This window comes from Meriones unguiculatus, chromosome 21 (assembly GCF_030254825.1).
Source record: "Meriones unguiculatus strain TT.TT164.6M chromosome 21, Bangor_MerUng_6.1, whole genome shotgun sequence".
Taxonomy (NCBI): domain Eukaryota; kingdom Metazoa; phylum Chordata; class Mammalia; order Rodentia; family Muridae; genus Meriones; species Meriones unguiculatus.
This window is the reverse complement of record NC_083368.1, coordinates 9300070-9322594: the sequence shown is the minus strand read 5'-3', so window position 1 is coordinate 9322594 and position 22525 is coordinate 9300070. Positions and strand designations below refer to the sequence as shown.

Sequence of the window (22525 nt, the reverse complement as noted above, 5' to 3'; positions counted from 1 at the left end):
AAAAACATAGCATACTCGTGCATCTTTTAGATATATGCCTAGGAATGATATAGCTGGATCGTGAGGAAGTGCAATTTCTAATTGTCTGAGATAGCGCCAGATTGATTTCCAAAGTGGTTGTATAAGTTTACATTCCCACCAGCAATGGAGGAGGGTTCTCCTTTCTCCACAACCTCTACAGCATGTGTTGTCACTTGAGTTATTCATCTTAGCCATTCTGATGGGTGTAAGGTGAAATCTCAGGGTGGCTTTGATTTGCATTTCCCTGATGACTATGGACGTTGAACATTTCTTTAAGTGTTTCTCTGCCATTCAATGTTCCTCTATTGAGAATTCTTTGTTTAGTTCTGTACCCCATTTTTAATTGGATTACTTGACTTGTTGCTGTTATGTCTTGTTCATCCAGTGAGTGGGTCTAGTGAATGTTTGGATAGACAACAGTTCAAGGACAGCCTGTGTAGATTTTGAGTTACTAGCAAGTCTCATGTTGAAACAATGAATAGACAACACTGATGCAAATGGAAGAGGTGAGGTGAATGAGGCTGGCTACACCCAGCCATCTCACCTCTTCTTTCTTTTAGTACTATGCCTCTCTTTCACCAGCTTAGCCATTCTTCTTTGGTCTAAATAATTACCTTTGACATGCAGCTCATTTACCTTTTCTGCAGTCAAACCTGTAAGTTGTTACAGAAGGTTCATTTCACCTTCATTGATCTTCTTTGGGGTCTTTTACCAACTTTTAACATCAGAAATGTGAGTACACGTACTGGTGGCTTGTCTTCTACTGTTTGTTTTCGAAAACTTAGGCTTACATGTCCAATTTTATGACTGTCTATCAAAGTCACTCATGTCGATATTCCCTCTGTTCTCTGTAATCTCATCAAGTTTTCTGCTACTTTTCTGTGCTCAAATGTGGTATCTTTTTACTCTTAGTCTCTATTTCACTCAATACTTCCAATTTTTCTTGTTCATCCCAGAGTTTACTGTTTCAACTATTGTCTTGCCTATAACCTATCCAGATCTGAGCCAAATTTAGTTTTTTATTTAACAAATATTAAAATTTTAGTACATTTAGTCTATTTTAAAAATTCACAAGTTTACTAATTTTAATTCCCATAAAAATTCCCGAGTCTATCATATTCAAGACATTTTCTGAAGGAGGCACTCAACAAGGAGGAAACAGATTTCCCCATTTTGTGTGGTACTTTCTTTGGAGGAAACATCCACAATACGGGGAGCAAGACTGACTATGCCAGGAGGACATAAGCACAGAGAGGCTCACAGAGAGAAACCTCGGGACCACAGCCTGCCACAGCCCATAGCTGAATCAACCATGGAAGTTGACACATTAGTGAACTAGCTATTTCAGGCTCTGGACTGAGCTGTCAGCAGAGGCTTAAGATACTATGGAACCTAGACAAACATTTGTTCCAGGATTGTTTGTCACTCAATCCACTCAACACCTTTACAGCATTAATTTGATTTTCTACTCCAACAAAACTGACACAATCAACCAAACCCAGTTCATTGAAATGGTCCAAAAGGCCTACATGCCACTACACTTCAGATTTTTCCCTTGTATCATTCTAGTGGTTCCTGACAGCCACCACCAAGATGCTATTTAGCTTGTCTTTTAGTCCTTTTCTTTTCCACTGTACACTACTCTGTGGTTATTCAAGTTTCACTGGTTCCATCTTGTCAAAACCATTGATCTCCTGACTCTCCGTACTTACTTTCTATCCATTTATATGCTAGTTCTCGCATGACTTTGTTGTGTTCAGTGCCTGTGCTAAATTTGCCAGACTATCAATCTTTGTTCTCCAATTTTTTAAATTAGAAGTAGACTCAAATAGGTCACCCAAAAGGTATACTATTCTGGAGCAGAGGGAACCATATAGGTAATTAGAGATTTGTAAGGAAGAGGGTTGTACATAAATAATAGAGTATAGACATTCTTCGGGATATAATGAAGTTGTAAGGCAATTTCATTTGTAAAAATTATATATTAAAAGGAGTCATTAATCATAAATTTTCTTATTGTAAACTTAAACGTCCTTGTGCTGCTAATCAATATTTGGAGAAAAGAAAATATCTTGAACAAAGAATAAGTCCTAGCTTCTCTTAAATGTGTAAATAATTGAGGAGTATTTTAAATAGTAGTAAATACTTTACTGCCAATAAACTTATTTCTCAGGAAGTCAGTTGGAGAGGAAAAACTGACCTTGAGGTACCTGTGCATTTTCCCCCTGATATTCAACATTGCCTTTGCTGATGAAACTGAACTTACATCAAAAGACAAACAGCCACTGTTGTTGGAAGCCTGCTGTGCCTGAGATCCACTATGAGACAGTAGGAAATGTGGTCTTTTGAGCACTGCTGTGAGGACCCATCAGAACTCTTATCGATGCTCTATACAAAACCATTTTAACTGAATGTTTAAAACATTTCCTTTCTTCTTAATAGTAAAATGCACTTTCTCCTTACCTTGCTGTACAAAGGACCCATAAACAAACCACATGGAGTTGTAGAGTGTGGTAGATGTCATTGATCCCATTTGCAATCGTGGGGGATTAAGCCAGTTCAAGAGGTAGACAAGGAGTCCCACCAGAAGGACTGTGCCCGCAATGCAGGCCCACAGAGACAGATCAAATGGTGCAAGACAGGCAAACATATCCACTGTTTTTTCTGCCCTTCGAAGTAGGACCCCCACCGAGTAGTCCATGTACCGTGTTGTAAAATCCACAACATTCTCACGGTCTGGAGTGATGGTTAAAGCAGAAATCCCGATGTCAGCTCTCTGAGAAATTGAAAGAGAGAAGAATACATTAATAGTGTGAAAACAATTCAGTTTGTGGCATTTCAGTTTGCCTTGAGGGAGAAAAAAATGATGCCTCAGGCAACATCTTAAGCCTCTTTATATAAACTGAAAATACTGCAGGGACTTCTTATAGACAAGCTCTATGTGAATTTTACATATATTACTGCAGTTCTAGCCCCAACAGAGTCAAACAAATTACCTCGTTCACATTGCCAAGGCATGTGGCACCAGTCAGGAATACCTCAGACACGGATACGCTTCAATACATTGTCTTGTTTTTGTTTTGTTTTTTTTCTTTTCACTCATTTTATCAAAGTCATCATTAACACAGTAGCAAAGCACAACTTTCCCAAAGAATTCTAAGAAAATGTTTCTAAGACATTCAGAATTTCTTAACATGTAAACTCACAGGCAAGCCGCTTAAAGCTTCAATTGACATCATCCTTGGTTTAAATTTCTATGCATAAAAATTTATATTTTGGGCCCTAAGCTTCTGAAGGCTGATTTATAATGTCGTATGCCAACAGCCTACAGGCTTCAGTTGTATAGTCTTCAGAAGTTGTCATAGACAATTAATGACCACGAAGACACACACTTCTTGAGGTCATAATCCCTTCTCTCAGTGTATGTCTTAGGTTCTCAGTGATAGCCGTTACAACAGCATATTACATATAAAACAGCATAGCTGTGTTTCTTCCTTTTTTATTGTTTCGTAAAAGGATGTAGAAATGCATTTTTAGCTTTTTGGTACTGAGAAAAAAAAAGAGAAAAAAGTAAGATGTTATGTGGAATGCTAAACCAAATTCAACCAAACAATATTTTTGAAATAATGACAGTCTGAACATATTCTAGATAAAGTAAAGTTATGGTGTGTGTATGTGTGTATATACTAGGTCCAAATCCACTTGTTGTTCCAAGTCAATAATTCATAGCTAAATAAAATATTTAAATTAATTCTTTTTTATTTTTTATTTTTATTATCAGTTACATTTTATTAACTCTGTATCCCAGCTGTATTCTGCTCCTTCATTCCCTCCCAATCCTACCCTCCCTTCCCCTTTCCAAGTCCACTGATTAGGGAGGACCTCTTCCCCTTTCATCTGACCCTGTTTTATCAGGTAACTTTAGGACTGGTTGCAGAGTCCTCCTCTGTGGCCTAGCAGGACTGCTCCTCCCTTGGGAGGTTGGAGAGGTCAAAGAGCCTGCCATTGAGTTCCTGTCAGAAGTAGTCCCTGTTCCCCTTAGTAGGGAAACCGACTTGGTTACTGAGCTACCATGGGCTACATCTGAGCAGAGGTTCTAGGTTATATCCATACATGGTCCTTAGTTGGAGTATCAGTCTCAGAGAAGACCCCTGTGGCAGATATATTTGGTCCCTGTGGAACCCCTGTCCTCTCCAGGTCTTACTAACTCCCCTTTCTTTCATATGATTCCCTGCACTCTGCTGAATGTTTGGTTATGAGTCTTAGTATCTTCTTTGATACACTGCTAGGTAGAGTCTTTCAGAGGCCCTCTGTGGTAGGCTCCTGTCCTGTTACTTGAAATTTGCAGGCAAATGATGGGATCTAGAAAAGATCATTCTGAGTGAGGTATCCCAGAAGGAGAAAGACACACATGTTATATACTCACTTATATAGACCTATAAGATATGATAAACATGATGAAATCTATACACCTAAAGAAGATAAACAAAAAAGAAGACCCGGGCTAAAATGATCAAGCCTCACTTAGAAAGACAAGTGAGATGGGCATTGGATTTAGGAGAAAACAAGTAACAGGACAAGAGCCTAAATTAATTCTTAGTATGATCTATGAACTATCTGTTCCCTCCTTCATTTTAAAGGTAGAAAACTAAAACTTGGAGAGTGTGAGTGACTTTTTCAAGTTTCAGTTGATAAATACAGAAGCAGTATCAAAACACATTTTTCTTGCTCCCAAGCTGGTGCTCATAACTAGTTTAGCATTTTATAAAATATTATCAAGTTTTACAATAGATCCAATATATTTAGGAAGTCTGGATAAGTGTGTGAGACAAAAATTGAATTCTGCTTGTCTTGGTGTAGGCATTTTTGTATATGTATAGATATTTATGCATGCTCAGGTACATGTGTGTGTGCTTGAATGTATGCTAATGTGCATGTGCACATGTGTGATTATTATGGAATACATGTAAAGGTCAAAAGACAACTTGCTGGGGTCAGTTCTCTCTTTCCACCATGTGGATTCCGTGGATCAAACTGAGCTCACCAAGCTTGCAGGAAAGCATCTTTAGCTATGGGGCCTTCTTGCCAGTCCAATACTGCTACTTTAATATTGAGCACATCTAAGAATCTTAAATAACAATTTCCATGGCTTACTTATTGATTTAGATATGAGAGGATTATCTTGTATGAATGAAAGTGTTAAGAAATATGACATTTAACTTTATGGATCTATAGGTCCTAAAATTCCTGAATTTTCACTGAATTTCAGCACTTGAGTATTTTATACTGGGGAGAAATTTCACCCTACTCAAAAAAGGTAAATCAGAATCATGATGGCATTTCCTTCTGACACATCTAGACACACACACACTTAATAGAAGAAAATACATTTTCTTCTATTTCCTGGAAAGCTAGTAGTTTATTCCCCTTTTTCAGAATCACAGATGTTTTGTGGATCACTGTGTCACTGTTTCTTATTTCTATTTAAAGATGCTACAGTGAACAAACTCAAAAATGGCAAAGACTCAAAAACCACTTATTCAGAATGAAAGTCCCAAACATCCTGAATATCCAGAAACATAAGTGGAAATGATTAGTGACTATCAGTCACATTTCAGCCAGTCTTACCTTTTCTATGTCAATTTAGTCATATCATTTATCTACTTTCTACAATGCCTTTTCAAAGATTCATTAACATGAAGCCTTTGGTTTTCCTACTACCCAGAAACTCTCAACAGATGATATCTACCAGTGTCATGTAGTGAACACTGGAAATTAACACTGACTGCCAGCACCCCACCTCTGGGTACCCAAAGCCTGTTCTTATTCTTTTCTTTTTTTTTAAGTTTTGTCTATCTGTCTGTCTATCTATCTATCTATCTATCTATCTATCTATCTATCTATCTAGTTTTATCTATCATCTATTATTATTATTATTATTATTATTATTACTTTTTACAATTTATTAACTTTGTATCCTGGTTGTTGCCCCCTCCTTCATCTCTTCCTGGTCCTATCCTCCTTCCCTTCCCCTCCCCATTCCTCTCCTCTAGTCCACTGATAGGGAAAGTCCTCTTCCCCTACTCTCAAACCCTGGCCTATCGGGTCTCATCAGGACTGCAGCACAGGGGGGACTGCAGAGACTGATGCATTAACCAAAGACCATGCATGGAGAGGACCTAGACTCTCTGTTCAGATGTAGCCCATAGGCAGCTCAGTCTCCATGTGTGTTCCCTAGTAAGGAGAGCAGGGGCAGTCTCTAACATGAACTTGGTTGCCTGCTCTTTGATTGCCCCCTGGCAGGGCGACCTAGAAACCCACAGCCTGTTCTTTTAGCCCTGTTTCTGTCTAAAGCCAGCCTTCACCAGCAAACTCTATGAATCATTCCCATATCAGAGACTAAAACACCATCTAATATTATATAAGTTGTACTTATTTGAAAACTCTTAACTTATTCTCATTAATTAGAAAAAAAAGACAAGGGCCTTTGACCTCTGATGGTCCATAAGTGTACTTTCTCTTGCTCTTTTTCAATATTAACTTAATCTGAAGATTTGTCTCTGTTTCTGCAATGCCTGAGAAGACTCCCGTGCATGCATGTCATGGGACACAGGATCATAACATGTTACTATGAAGTCTCCGACTGCCAAGTCATTGTATGTGATTCAGGGTTCATATGAAAAACCCTTTTGACAATAGTTGACAGTGATGTTACCTCTTCCTTGAATTTCAGATTAAGGTTGATTTATTCATTACCATAATTTATATTTCTACTAAATCCCTCAATTACTTCTCAGATTGGATATGGCCGGGTCCATCCTCCTGACAGGCCACTCACATTCTCTTCTGATGTCTCCTGATTCAATGCATGACACATTTTTCTTATATAAGTCATAATTTTCTGTAGCCTCATTATTTCCCCTTATGACCCCATCTAATCTGTCATTATTGATTTTCTTTTATGAACATTCTCCTGTCTGCTCTTATCATTGCTCTTCTGAGCCCCAGCTCCCAACAAGTCTATATGGAACCCACTCTTCTTCCTCTTTGCATTGGAACTGAAACAATAACTCTTCAGAGCAAATCTGCCACTGTTATATCAGCTTTAATGATTTTCAATGGGTTTGCCTCATCCTAGGAAGATGATGGAATCTATAATATGAGTTGCACATGTTTTGATGGACAGTTGTAGACACTCTTCAACATGGTCATACTATGTCATCTTCTTACCATTCATCTTTCTGACATGCTGCTTCCATGGTCTGAAATGTCTTCCTGAAACTTCTTCAGGAAAATTCACATCTGAGCTCTTATTATGGTAAGCTTTCCATGACCCTTTGTTAGGACAGTAATTGTATTTACACTAACAATTGCCTGCACACCTGACTTTTCCACCAGTTACAAAAGTTATATATTTCACACATGTGAAATAATAACAATAATAACATGTGATTCCTCAGTTAGACTTCATCTTCAGGCAGGCAGAAATTGTGAGTACACACACACACACACACACACACACAAACATATACATGTCTGATACCTATTATCTATTCTTTGACTTTGCTTTTTAATTAATTTTTTATTTTTTATATTAATTATAGCTTATTCATTTTGTATCACAACTGTAGCCCCTTTTCTTATTTCCTCCCAATCCTACCCACTCTCCCTCATCCTTTCCCATGACACTCTCCAAGTCCACTGATAGGCAAGGTCCTCTTCCCCTTCTATCTGACCCTAGCTTATCAGGTCTCATCAGGACTGGCTGCATTGTCTTCCTCTGTGGACTGGTAAGGCTGCTCCCCCCTCAGAGGGAGGTGATCAAAGAGCCAGCCACTGAGTTCATATCAGAGACAGTCTCTGTTCCACTCACTTGGGAACCCACTTGGATACTGAGCTGCCATGAGCTACATTTGAGCAGGGGGTCTAGGTTATCTAGGTTATATCCATCAATGGTCCTTGGTTGGAGTATCAGTCTGAGAAAAGATTCCTGTGCCCAGAATTTTTTGTTCTGTTGCTCTCCTTGTGGAGCTCCTGTCTTCTCTGACTTTTCTATAACTGTTTTCTTGTCAAAGTTCACAGTAAACAGGAGTTTTCCCTTTATTTTTACTCATACTTTTTTTTTTTTTTTTGCAGAAAGTCCTGGCTGGCCTAAAACCTTTCTCCTTCCTTTCTGGGTGTCAAGCACTAGACTAACAAGGATGCACCACCATATACAGGCAAAGGAGTATTTTAAAGATTCAAAAGAAAAAGGCAAAATAAAAATATACAGTTAATAACAATAATAAAAGTTTAGTATCTTAGATAATTACTTGGATATTTGAAGTATGTTTCTGGATTTATCACTGTTTTTATAGTTTTTTATATAGTAACTAAGAATTCCTTCTAGCAGGTTTAATATATAATGAAATGTCATTATGCCTAACAGTTATTGTAAAATGATTGTTAAACTTTCCATTAAGAGTAGCATTAAAACTGGAATAGAAGTACATGCATTCTCAAAATTATTCTAATTGCATAGTTTAAGCACTCTCTTTGAAAGGAGCTTCAAAGTTTGCATTCTTTTCAGCCATGAGAAGTAGACAATGGGAAGCACAGAGCATATGAGGATGACTAAAAAGTAACATGACTGGAATCTTAGAAGATTACATCTAAGAGAATTTGAAAACTGTTTTCTCTAAACTTAATCAGGAATAAATCATCACAGGAAACAAGTCATCACCTAGCTTTTTCTTGAATATGATGCTGTGAACATGACAGCAACCTGACTAATCCGGGTGTAGTCAGGACTTAGTCTCCATCAATGATAACATGGCAGTAACAGGACTAACTGACATGTAATCAGGGCTTGCTTTCCATCAACAGCCACATCCTATGCTCTGCATATGTGTTCCTAGGAACACATCTAGGTTGTCAGTATCTCCCCAGCTGGTCCTGATAGTTCAGTTTCTAAAAGGGATTCCGGAGGGACTGTGGATACAGCTCAGTAAGTAACGCCCTTGAGACAGGAGCTTGAGAATTTTAGTTCACCCCCCCCCCCCGCAGAACTCACATAAAAACAAGTAAAGCAGACACATAAAGCACAGGCAAGAAGATGTGCAATTATAATCCCAGCTCTGTGGATAGGAGACATGAAGAACCTGGGATTTTCTGCCCAGATGGTATGGCCTACTTGGTAAGTTCCAGGGCAAGGAATGGACTGTCTCAAAAAAGGACATGGATCCTTAGAAGTTACATCTGACTTCTGACCTCCAAAAACACACAGGTATACATACTTACATGTATGCACATACATATGCACATAAATTAATCTGGAGTTGAGATAATTTTAAGGGTACTATGCTAAATATCAAGTATGATTTGCAAGTACTTTTAAACGAGACCCCAGAAAAATAAATGTCTCTTCTAAATCCTTTTATATGGCTTTGAGGACAATGCTAGTTTTGTATTTGTCTCTTCATACCATGTGCATCCTTCATACTTGTCTTAAATGTTTTCAATATTTATCTGTCATACATTATGTCAACTTTTGGGAGTTTTGGAAGCAGCATGTTCATTCTTTTTTCACAGCAGGAGGGATGTAGATCTCATTTGTGCCATCATTGCAACACATATCTCTTCAATTCCCTCCACGCTGACATCTCATTACCCAAAAATGTGGATGTGCTTATCAACCAACTATCAATATTCTGTGCTATATTATTGTACAACCGGGTTTCTCACGTGGTGTTTAAGTGCTCTGGAATAGGCACTATGGAGCTCAAAATAAATGAATAATCAGGTATTCATCCCCTCATGAATAGTTTAATGATACCAAAAAAGGTAATTAAGTGTTTATTTTTACCATCCACAGCACATCTGTAATTTTATCTCAGAATAAAATCAGACTCATGTCTCTATAAAAGTGATCATATGTACTGTAAAATTTAGATTATGCCAAATTTTAATCATAGAACTTTCTTCTTTTAATTTTTGAAAATAGAACTTATAGAAACTTATATTTTACTTGAAAAGAATGTATTTATTTCCCCCAGACACCACTCATCTTAATCAGGAATTTGGAATCTTCCAAACACTCAATTACAAGTTTCAGTCTAAAACTTCCCCTGACAACCCTACCGTGTTATTATTGTCATTTCACAAGAAAGAAACGGAAGTGTTTCCAAAGAGTTTTTGCACAAATTCAACCCACCGAGTTTCAGAAAGTATGTGTTTTTATTCTCCTTTTCACAAGAATGAGCTTTCATAGTTTAATTTTATTCTTGACTCTGTCTATGAATATGATTTGATATTTGTTGCTCTTCAACTGATGTTATAATGTATAAAAAGGGAGGAAGGGAGGAAGGGAGGAAGAGGGAAGAAAGCAGGGAAAAGGGAGAGGGAGGAAGCAGAAGACAGGAGGGAAGGACTGCAGCTAACATCTGCTTCGTGATGCATGACTGAGCACATGGCTACACTTATGCTATTTCAGGTCAGTCTTTTGGGAGCCAATGGAGTGTAACTGGTAGCACAAGAACAGTATTCATTTTGAAAATTTTTTGTACAATCATTTATTATGATATTATTACATAATTATTTTATAGTAATAGACACATGTAATAATAGTGTAAATTCAGACTTCACCTTCCAATGGACCTTTCCAAAGAAATACAGGATGTGAATTACTACCTACATGAACATGGAAAAGCACATAATGAAGAAAATAGATCAAAATGTGGAATGTGGAATAAGTCCCATTATTAATTTTCTCAAAGTTGAGATTTTATGTAGCTATTTGAAAGACAAATAGACATGTTTTAATATCACATTGTTACAGATTAATTTTAAATTAAAATGGTTAACACGCTTACCACTAATTTTCAAATATACTTATGGAAACGAATAAATCTCTAGGCTGAACTAATGGAAGTGTTGTTAAAGTAATTTTATTCTGACATTAAGTCACACTTAATAATATTAAAATATATTTCCCTTTACATTTATATTCAGGGCATTTATGAACTCACTGAAAGGACAGAATTAATATGGTTACAGTTAGTACATGGTAGGGCAATTAACCTAATTTTGAAGTACTGTGGATAAATAGGTCCTATCTTGTTAATGCAGCCATTAGTATCATTTAACACTTATATAGTACTCACTACAGTTTTCAATTATCATTTCAATTTACCTACACAAACACAATGTGAGTTAAACTATTAATATCTCAAATTTGGAGGTAAGGAAAGTGAGGCAGAATAAGTCATTTACCTAATGTCAGAAAAAAGAGTCCAGAAGCTGTGCACCCAGGCAGGGCATCTCCAAATCAGTGTAATGCCCTCTAGCCTTCCTGTGTCTCCCCAAATATTACTTCACAGCTTCAAAACTGCTGTTGAACTGTTCTCCTTCAGCATTTAGCTTCTTACTCACACCATAAGATTCTTGCATGAGCCAGTCATTTATTGACATTCCAGACAGAATAAGAGAGGAGAACAAAAATGAGGAATACCTTTTGTATGAATAAAACTTTCTGGAAGTTTTGAAACATCTTAGCTGTAGTCTCACTAGATGGGATTAAGTTACATGACAACCATAGGCTAGGGAAGAGGCTGGAGAATTCATGTTGTGGGCAGGCCATCTGGAAATCACTCAAATAAACAACTGAAGGGAAATTTTGATTTAGAACACGGCTGTTTTGGCAAGAGGTCACATCCAAAGACTTTCTAGGTCTCTGTGATTCAGCTGACAAGAGATCACATCCAAAGGTTTTCTAGGTTTGTATGATGTGGCTGGAATACAAACATACCTTTAATCCAGGGGACAGAAGCAAGCAGATCTGAATTCAAGGCCAGCTTCATATAGAGTTTCAGGTAAAAGAAAACCTTAGGTCCAGGCATGGTGGTACACACCTTTCATCTCAAGCAATGAAGTAAAGTTAGTTTGTAAAAGGAAGAACCACGTTTGAAAGTGATGCCTAACTGAGTAGCTGAAAAGGTAACAAATCAGAGATTTCACAGAATAGGGTATGCCCACATCTCACAAGAAGAGAGGAAAAGGAAGCTACTTAAATGGCAATGCAGAGAGAGAGAAGAGAGGGGTAGTTTTATCAGGACAGATATACAGGATAGAGACAGGCTATCCTGAAGAGAAAACAAGCTAAACATAGGTGAAGACAGAATGAGCCAGAGAATTAGCAAGAGCAAGATGATTAGAGCAGAATAAGAAAGGGTGAGCAGTAAGTCTCAGAAACTGAAAACATTATAGGCCTGGCTTGTACAGAAGTTAGAAACCTTCAGGACTAGGCCTAGGTTAGCAGATAGAGGCAATAATCCTCTGAGACAACGATTGAATCAGGCAAATAAAAGTTCCTTTTACAGACAAAAAACGGTAGGACTCATACTGGAGGACAACCAATACTGTTTCATTGTATTTCTTCAGGTATTATTATTGCTTTGAGGCCAATGCAAGTCCCTTTAGACTTCTATTTTTACATTTACATAAGTATGTATGTATATTTCCTTTTTTTTTTTTCATAAACATGGTCTTCTGTAAGCAGCAAGCTGCCTGACACTGGTCTTTGACAGATGGCAGTTTTACACTTCTACTGTTTTCGCTACCTTCATCTCTCAGCACGTGGAAAGCACACAAATATTAAAAAATGTATCTGTTCATTATGAAAGGGCTTTGATTAATTTAATCAGTTTCTTCTTGAAACATTTTTTAGAATTTTGTTTTTCATCTGCTTATTATGGTCAATAGACATTCGGCAATATGTAGCACACCTTTATGTCTAAATGTCAACGTTTCCATTATTTCAATACCTGTTTTGTCTCTGACACAATGATAGTAACAAGAATAGTTTTGTAGAAAGTAATGTTTTGGTAAAATTTTAAGATTTGGCTGAAAGGAAATAAAGCCTTTCCACTTAGGAAGAAATGATGGGCTTCATGATTTTCCAACCTAAGTGCTGGCCAGGCTCTTGACTTCAGTATAGTGAGATATATTCTGATATATTGTGCTCACCTATGTGGAATGTACCTTAACATAAGTGAGAAACCCACGACTCTGACTAAAGATTAAATCTCAAATTTTAAGAAGGCAAATTGACTGCCCGAGGGGAGAGGGGAGCAAAGCATGGGGCTGGCCGTGTTAAGCAGCTTGCTTAATCTGATCATCTTTATTGCTTCTGGAGTTTCTACATTATCTCTTTATAAGAACTACTTCCCCAATATTTATTCATTCCTCTACTTAGGCTTCTGTATTTGTCTTCATTTGAATCATTGCTATGAGTTTTCTTAACTTCTTTTATCTCTGACGAATACTCAGACTGAGGAAACAGAAAACATTTGCAGACAGTGGGGTGTGCATACATGAACAAGTGAGCATATGCAGCATTAAAGGAGCCCAAGAATTTAAAACAATGCAAATTGTCACAGAGTTAGAGGAAGAGTATGAAATGATTTTTTTTTTAATGAATCCACTTGACTGTTCTGTTTAAAATAGTTATCTAAAGAAAAGGCAATATCACTGTCAGTAATATCAGGCTATGGAATTAATTCTGAAAGAAAATAATAATAGATTGTATCAGTAGATAGTGGTGGAATACTGACACGTGATTGTATTTATAGTCCATTCCAGGTTTGCAGCCAAATGCTGATTGTTGATGCATCATGTGTGAGGTATAGCAGAAAGGAAGAAACTCCAGTGTCAGGAGTTTTGAATTGAGCAACTTGAAGACTGAAGTGGTCCTTCACTGTAATAAGGAAGTATGGGGCAGAATGGAGTCTGAGAAAGACCTGGATATTCAGCTTGGAAAATGCAGTGTTTGAGATTACCATTAGACATGTCACAGAACGGATTGAGTGAGTTAAGAAAAGCACGTATTTAGTGATGGTCTTGAGCAAGGAAACATTTGCAAATGGTCTACTTCTGAATGAAAATGGAATTACCAGGTGGGTTTACCAGGAATGGAAAGTATAAAAGGAAAGTGCTAGATTTATGCTGGAGTCTCTCCTCCTCCCTTTCTTTCCCCTTTTCTATCTAGCTTTTGGGTTCTTGAGGAAGAGGAACTCTGTCTCACATCGTCAACATACCTGAAAGTTCTAGTAACAACTTAGGCTTCAATAGATGTATACTAAATGGTAAGCTAGAAGAATATTCCATATTATTTGTATACTGCCATATTTTAGGCATTATCCGATAGCATTATAAGCAACTTAAAAATAATGCTATTTCTGCAATCCTCAAGAGATACTGCTCTAACTTCAAAAACCAGATCACCAGAAATAGCCCCATTTGTTGTGTAGATACTTTCTGTTTTCTGAGGGGTCATCTCAAAACTACTTGCAGACGGAGTGTGCAAAAACAATTTCTACCTGAAGTGCTTGCATTGCAAAACCCACATTTCAACAAAATTCAAACCAAGGGCAAGGAATGAGATTTGAGTGTATTTTTGCCTTTAATTACAGTGAAAACTTCAAAAACTCTAGAATGTTTTAGGGGATCCTTCTATTTACTAAGTGTTCTGTACAAAGCAAGGGAACATTATTTTCCCATAAGTGAGAAGAAAATAAGCTTCCAGAGACTGTCTGTAAGGAGAGAGTGATTTGGGACAGGCCGCATACACCACATCCAGTAATGTGAAAAATATCTGAACAATTCACTGTAATGACACCCATGACAAGGGAGGCCTAGTCTTCAGTGCCTATCTCAACATAGTTCAGTCTTGGTCATTTTGTGTTTGTATTTAATCAGGGAAACAAACTTAATTTAAAAGCTACCATTATGGAATTATCAAATCTTAAGTAAGCTTCAAAGTCCCTGAGGCTCAGAGACAAAGCTCTCTGAAGTGTCATGATGGAAGGACAGAATTAATAACTGTCATTCAAAACACATCTCTGTGCTGTTTTCATCCATTCTGAAAAGTAGTATGAAAGAAACAATAAAATTTCTTCAGAAGGGATCTGTACACCAACTACCTAAGATGAGTGGATATTTCAAAGTCCCATGTGGGTGTTTATCTCTCTCTTCATGCCCAAGACCCAAAGAAAGAAGAGCTGAGTCCTCTATCACATCGACATTTCCAAACAGCAATGTACTGTGCCAAAGTCTACATCGGGCACAGTTCTCCCTGTGTGTAATTTCCAGGGTAATTTCAGCTGTGATTTCCACAGGGTAGCATCCTACAGAAAAAGAACCAGCAATCTAAACACTGTACCTTACAATTATGCACCCAGAATCACAGAAATTTTCATGGTTGGATTGTCTTTTTAAATATATGTTGAATAGCTTCACTCACATATGTATTCTTTTTATGTGCTTAAAGTCATCTTATTCATTCAATTTTCCTGGATTCCTGGCCAGAGATAGATAAAAGCTGAGGTAATGGATGGCATTTCAATAGCCAACAGCAGGTGTCAGGATTTATACATCCCCAGTTATAGGGTTTGCTCATCAGAGCTTTGGTCTTTATATCACATTGGCTCTGACTGATGAATTCAGTATTCTGTTAATTTATAACCTTTAACCTACCGAATCTTTTTAATTCCACACATATCTTCTAGAGGTTTTGCTCCTGCTTGCATGTAAGCTGTCTTTAAACCCACAGCCATTCCTGGACAGCATCGTTTGCTTTGGCAAACATCCAGTTCATGGTCTTTAGTTTGATTCAAATCTTATTATCACCACTTACCTATGCTTGCCACCTATTAGACCACGTGCTTAATGATTCAAGCCCTTTATCTGATTGAATTGCTCCTTGATGTTTGTAATGGGTGCCAATTAACTATCACCTGCAAATTCAGAAAATCGCTCCTGCAACAATCCACTAAGAAATTTGCATCTATATAATTTTTCCCTTTAGAGACCTCCCCACATCTTTTGTGTTCATTAGTGTTACCTCCTTGTCAACAGCAAATATTTAGAGAATTGTTTTGTCTTCTACACACAGTGTAGGTGATCTGCTATGTTTATGCTTTAGCATTACCCTACACGGGCATCCAGTGGACAGATATTGAACATTTAACATTCAGATTTTCAAAACCTCTTAACACAAGCACCATTTGGACTCTTTTCAGGCCTACGCGTAGTACACTCTGGGAAACTCAATTAGCCTATGAATATGTGTTTAGCTCAGTTTAAAAATGAACATCTTATTCACTGTTTAATTTAAGATATTTATAAAGAATTTTTTCTTTTAAAATATCCTGTTCCTAGTCTTCTCTTATAAAACACTTTGTAAAATGACATCACACCTCAGAAGGTTCATCAGCATCCATTGCTGGGCAGCATTGGGCAAATGAAGAAGGGAGAAAGATTTTGATTTGGTTACTGCAAAAATTTGGTGAATACAGACATTTTCAAGGATGTTTGCGCTCATCTTCCACACAGAAAACTCTGGCCTCTTTCCAGCTACTAATTCTTTCTAAAACACAGGAATTATGGGCATTCTGCCACCACAAACTGGACTTCCTAGGAGACAGTGATGCGAAAGGTGGTTGGTTCTCTGTTGATCCTCCATGCAGATCAGCCCGACTGTGAGACTAGCAAACCTCATCCTGGCCAACAGCTATTACAGCTCCCTATTCCTGTGTAAATAAGCCACAGGGATGGCGTGCAGAAGCACATGAAGTTCTTTGAGCTATCGCTCAAAGGTAACTTTCTTTTTCCTCTACTCTTTTATTTTAACATTGAATTTTCTTTTGCATTTTTATTAATTAGTTTAGTCACTTCGTATCACCCCTCTAGCTCCCTCCCTTCTACCCTCCCTCTTCCTCCTCCACACATGCCCCTCCCCAAGTCCACTGTTAGGGAAAGTCTTCATCTCCTTCTTTCTGATCCTGGTCTATTAGGTCTCATCAGGAGTAGCTGCATTGTCTTCTTTTGTGGCTTGGTAAGGCTGCTCCCCCCTTAGGGGGAGGTGATCAAAGAACCAGCCACTGAGTTCAGTCCCTTTTCCCATTGCTAGGGAATTCACTTGGCCACTGAACTGCCATGGGCTACATCTGTGCAGGGGCTCTAGGTTATCTCCATGAATGGTCCTTGGGTGGAGTATCAGTCTCAGAAAGGACCACTGTGTCCACATTTTTTGGTTCTGTTGCTGTCCTTGTGGAGCTCCTGTCCTCTCCAGGTCTTACTATCTCCCCCTTCTTTCATAAGATTCCCTGCCCTCTGCCACTGGAGAGGATATGGAGAAAGGGAAACAACCCAGATGCCCCTCAATTGAGGAATAGATACAGAAATTTTGGTACATCTACACAATGCAATATTACTCAGCAATAAAATCAAGGAAATCATGAAACTTGCAGGCACATGGTGAGAACTAGAAAAGATCATCCTGACTGAGAAAGACACACAGGGTATATACTCACCCTAATATAAGTGGATATTAGATATATAATATAGGATAAACATAACACAATCTGTACACCTAAAGAAACTAATCAAGAGGGAGGACTCTGGCTAAAATGCTCAATCCCCATTCATAAAGGCAAAGAGGATGGACATTGGAGGAGGGAGAAAATCGGGAACAGGACAGGAGCCTAGCATAGAGGGCCTCTGAAAGGCTCTACCCTGCAATATCAAAACAGATGCTGAAAATTATAGCCAAACTCTGGGCAGAGTACAGGGAATCTTTCCTCTACTCTAGTCATTATCTTACCTGTTTGCAGGAACAATGCCAGAAGCTCTCCTTGTGCAGATATAATACTTCTGGGGATCAAATAATAACTTAGTGCGTGATCTCCCATTAACCCAACACTTCTAATTGTGTTTTTATATGCTCTTTTTAGTCCTTGACAATACTTAATGTTTTTGTCCTCATGTTTTCTATGGAATATTTAAAACTAAGAACAATTATCCTACATTTATTTATATGATGGTAGCCCCCGTGTGCAGAAACTGTGCAAACAAATATACTTGGCATAGAAAGTAAACAGTCTCTCAGCCTTCTGCCTTGCATAAGGAAGACTATGGAAATAAGATCTTTCCCTCTCTCTCTTTCTCTCTTGCTTCCTCACTCTCTATATATGTGTTTTATGTATATATATAATCTTATATATGGACACATACACACACATCTCATAAACCAGCATTTTTCTTTTCTTTGTAAAACGCAAATGCTTGCACCCATTTTATATATTATCACATATGTAATAAAATGATTACATCCTATCCATTCAGCTTTAGCTTGTCTAAGCTGCCATTATTTTTCTTCCCATTTTTTCAATTTTAGCAAAAATCACAGTTTTTTTTTCCTATGGTTGTCAACACTCTCATCATAGATTCTGTCTCATCTTTTTAAATTACTCTTTGATACTCTATAGAACATACATACATACATGCATACATACATATTTTTTCAATTTTTGTTATTATTTTCTCGTGCAAATGGGTGTTTTTCTTTCGTGTTTGTTTACCATATATATGCCTGATGCCTGGGGAGGGGAGAAGAGGGTGCTGGACCCTCTGGAACTATTGGTCCAGATGGTAGAGATCCTTCATGTGTGTACTAGAAATCAAATCCAGGTCCTCTGGAAGAGCAGCTGACATTCTTAACTACTGAGCCATCTCTTTAGCCCCACACATGTATGTATCTATATCACTACATGAGTTCTGACTGCCATTCTTCACTTAACTGATAGGAAGGTTAAAGTAACACTTGAATGGAACAACTGCCTGCATTTAAAACATGGACTCCCAATGTGGCTATGTGGACACTTAAAACTCCTTTATTTTACCTGTAGCGCTGAGGTGGCAAATATCCTTTCTGTTGTGAGTACTAAGTGTAAATAAATATGAAGTGTAAAGGATTGTCTTAGCAAGAGTCAGGTCTACATACATGCTAGTAATTACCATATGGTCACTTCCAAATTGTAATTTTGAATTTTGTTGTATGCTAATTGCCAGCATTGTCACGTACGTAAACTGAAATATGTGTCTTTAAATCAAGCAATATTTTCTAGAATGATATGTACAGTAGAGACTAACTCTAACTAAAGGTGTACTACATTTTTCACCTTTCCTTTATAAAATCAATCGTATTCCATCTCCTATTGTGCTGTTGCATTATTAAGTGCCCTACTCCATTGCAATAGATTCCCTTTAGGATATCCTGCCCAACAGTCCTTTCTTTGAAGACTGTAAGCTCATTCTGTTTATTTTTTTCTGCAGTCTTAGAATTTTATTATAGATCCTACAACCTCTTCACACCTGTAAGGGACTGACATGGACAGCTCTTCATGTGGACTTGTAAACAGCTTGCAGCCTGTTGTTTGTAAATTAATGAATATGCTCATTATATGTTTTAATTTACTGCCTTTTTCATTTCTGTATGTAACTACTGATAGTTTCTTTATAATTTTGCTAATTATCTTTGCACATAAAAAGGCTTGTATTGAATGTGCTTCTTAACCATTCCCCCTTCCTCCAGTTGGGCAATCTTTTTCTTGGGCAGCAAGCACTATGTGTGCTTGCTCCACATGTTTTACATGGAGCCACCTAGTCCTCTCTACCTTCGTGGTGGACACAGGCATGCTGTGCTTGTCACATACTGGGAACACTGCCTCCTCTAGAACACACTATTTCATTGTCACAGCCAGTGTGTATTCTGGCTGAGGTTCTGAATCACAACTATTGGCAAAGGGATGCTAATGTTTATATTGGAATAGAATAGAGCCTGAAACTTAGCTTTGAGCTGCAGAAAGTCACCCTGCTGCCAACATAGCAGGGATTGCCCGAGAACTGGGACTCCACCAAGGAAGCAGAGCTGCAGGAAAGAAAGCAACTCCAAAGCCTGATGAAATGTGCCTGGATCTTGTCCCTGGCAGCTTAAGTTTGTGAGCCATTAAATTATCTTTTCAGTTCAATTGGATTGTCATTTGTGACCAAAGACACTTAATTAATTTAACTTAGAAAATACAGAAAGGTTATATATTTGAGATGGGAATGCCTTTTCAAGCAGTGGGGAGGAACAAAGATGTGGAGGAGATTGAAGATAGAAGAGAAATGGGGCAAAGAAAGGCATAGGGGCAATTTAAATTCTATCTATATGCTGATGAGTCTCAAATGTATGTCCCTTCCAGATCCCATGTCTGAACTCCAGACTCTAATATCAAATTACTTATTTCACTTTCTGTTTGGATGGCTCCAAGGAGGCCATCCACAGCTCTAGAGTCAACCACTGGCTCAAACCCTAGTTCTTCTTTTATTAGCTGTTTGACTTTGACCAAGCTTCTTAAACTCTCATGGCCTTGTGCATTTCATAGATATCATAGAAAGAGTAGTTGCTTCTACTTTATGGAATAATTACCAGGACTTCAGGAATCAACACTCATAAAAATTTGACTAATATTTGGCTTCTCTTCCTCATCTCTAATATACTAGTCTTTATTCAATATTCAAAATATTTTTTTTCACCATTTCCTTCCTTAGCTTCCCCTATGCTAGTCATGGTTATCTCTTTCAAGTCAGTTTCATGGAGGTTGAAGTAACATAATAGAACATGAAAAATGATTAAAATACTACAAGAAGAAAGTGAAAACATTTCTTGTTGTCATGAAGATGAGCATTTTTTAGATATGAAGTCAAATTTAGCATGCTATGAATAGTTGGTAAAAAATAAGAAAAGATCATTGAGGCATGCCTGGGTAATGTCACCTAATGCTGTATGAAGACATCAGGTAGTTGATACCCATTTTCTTTTTTAAAATATTGAGACCTTAACAACACTGCAAGACATAAAAAATTTCAAACTTATCTCACAATTTAATGTGATAACCATGGGGATAACTTTAAAAGATTTTTATTTAATATCTACTAAAAAGAAAAAGAAAACAAAAAGTGGGAGACAGAATGTACAGCATAGACATTGTGTTTTTTGAATCAGTGACCATGAAAGGCTTCTCTAGACTTTTTTTTTAACTTTTATTAATTACATTTTATTTGCTTTGTATCCTCCCATAACCCCCTCCCTCCTCCCCTCCTAATCCCACCTTCCTTCCCCCTTCTTCACACATGCTCCTCCCCAAGTCCACTGATAAGGGAGGTCTTCCTTTCCTTCCTTCTGATCTTAGTCTATCAGATCTCATCAGGAGTGGCTGCATTGTCTTCCACTGTGGCCTGATAAGGCTGCTCCCCCCTCAGGGGAAGTGATCAAAGAGCAGGCCAATCAGTTCATGTCAGAGGCAGTCCCTCTTCCCATTACTATGTAACCCACTTGGACACTGAACTGCCATGGGCTACATCTGTGCAGGGGTTCTAGGTTATCTCCATGCATAGTCCTTGGTTGGAATAGCAGTCTCAGGAAAGACTCCTGTGTTCAAATTTTCTGGTTCTGTTGCTCTCCTTGTGGAGTTCCTGTCCTCTCCAGATCTTACTATTCCCCACTTCTTTCATAAGATTCCATGCACTCTGCCCAACAGTTGGCCATAAGTCTTAGCATCTGCTTTGATAGTCTGCAGGGCAGAACCTTTCAGAGGCCCTCTGTGGCAGGTTTCTAGGTTGTTTCCTGTTTTCTTCTTCTTCTGATGTCCATCCTCTTTGCCTTTTGGGATGGGGATTGAACATTTTAGTCAGGGTCCTCCCTCGTGATTAGTTTCTTTAGATGTACAGATTTTAGTAGGTTTTTCCTATATTATATATCTATATGAGTGAGTATATACTGTGTGTGTCTTTCTGCTTCTGGGACAGCTCACTCAAGACGATCCTTTCCAGTTCCCACCATTTATCTGCAAATTTCATGATTTTCTTATTTTTCATTGCTGAGTACCTTTTAAGCAGATGCTGAAAACAAATAAGGTAAAGGAAAGTTATCTGCAAAAAGAGCATTCTGGGAAGACAGGTGGATGCATGAGCATGTTCTATTACGCTGAGAAAGATTAAAGACCATAGCCTGGAACATGTTGAATAAGAGAGATAGATGAGGTCAGAAGGCAAGATGGAAGGACAAATTATTCAGACAAATTTAAAGATTATTTTCTCCAAGGTAATTGAAAGACCACGCTGTGTCTTTCACTAGATAAGTTTCTAAATCATTCAGACCACTGTATTGATATTTTTTCTGCAATACTCACAATGGCTATGATATGAAACTAGATTAGATGTTCATCAACAGATGGAAGAATGAAGAAAATGGGGTGAAAACACTCTTAGCCATGAAGAAGAATAAAATAATAGCATTTGAAAGAGAATGGATGGAACTGGGGATCTTTATGGCAATAGAAATAGACTAAGTTCATAAAAATAATTCTCTTATATGGAGAGTTTAGATTTAGGCCAGAAAGTTGTCTCAGTGCATAAAGGCAGTTGTTACAAACTTGACAATCTGAGTTCAATCTCCTGGACCCATGTAATTATAAAGAGTAAACTGCTTTCCACATGTTGTCTTTTGAGCTCTTCACATGTGCTATGGCACACGTGTACTACTTCTCTATCATAGACACACACACAAATAAACAAATACATAAGTAAATGTAATAAAAAATTTAGATTTGTATACATACATGTAGACACATAGGATATGAAAAGA

The 22525-nt window shown here is 37.8% G+C and overlaps 1 protein-coding gene across 2 annotated transcripts in view; it reads right to left on the bottom strand.

Moving 5' to 3' along the window:
* Positions 1-22525, bottom strand: part of Grid2 (glutamate ionotropic receptor delta type subunit 2) — a 1564629-nt gene that overhangs the window by 363333 nt on the left and 1178771 nt on the right. For both annotated transcript variants that reach the window (XM_060374191.1, XM_060374189.1), the window contains exon 11: positions 2485-2797. In XM_060374191.1, coding sequence (XP_060230174.1) covers positions 2485-2797 — 313 coding nt within the window. The remainder of the gene's footprint in view (positions 1-2484; positions 2798-22525) is intronic.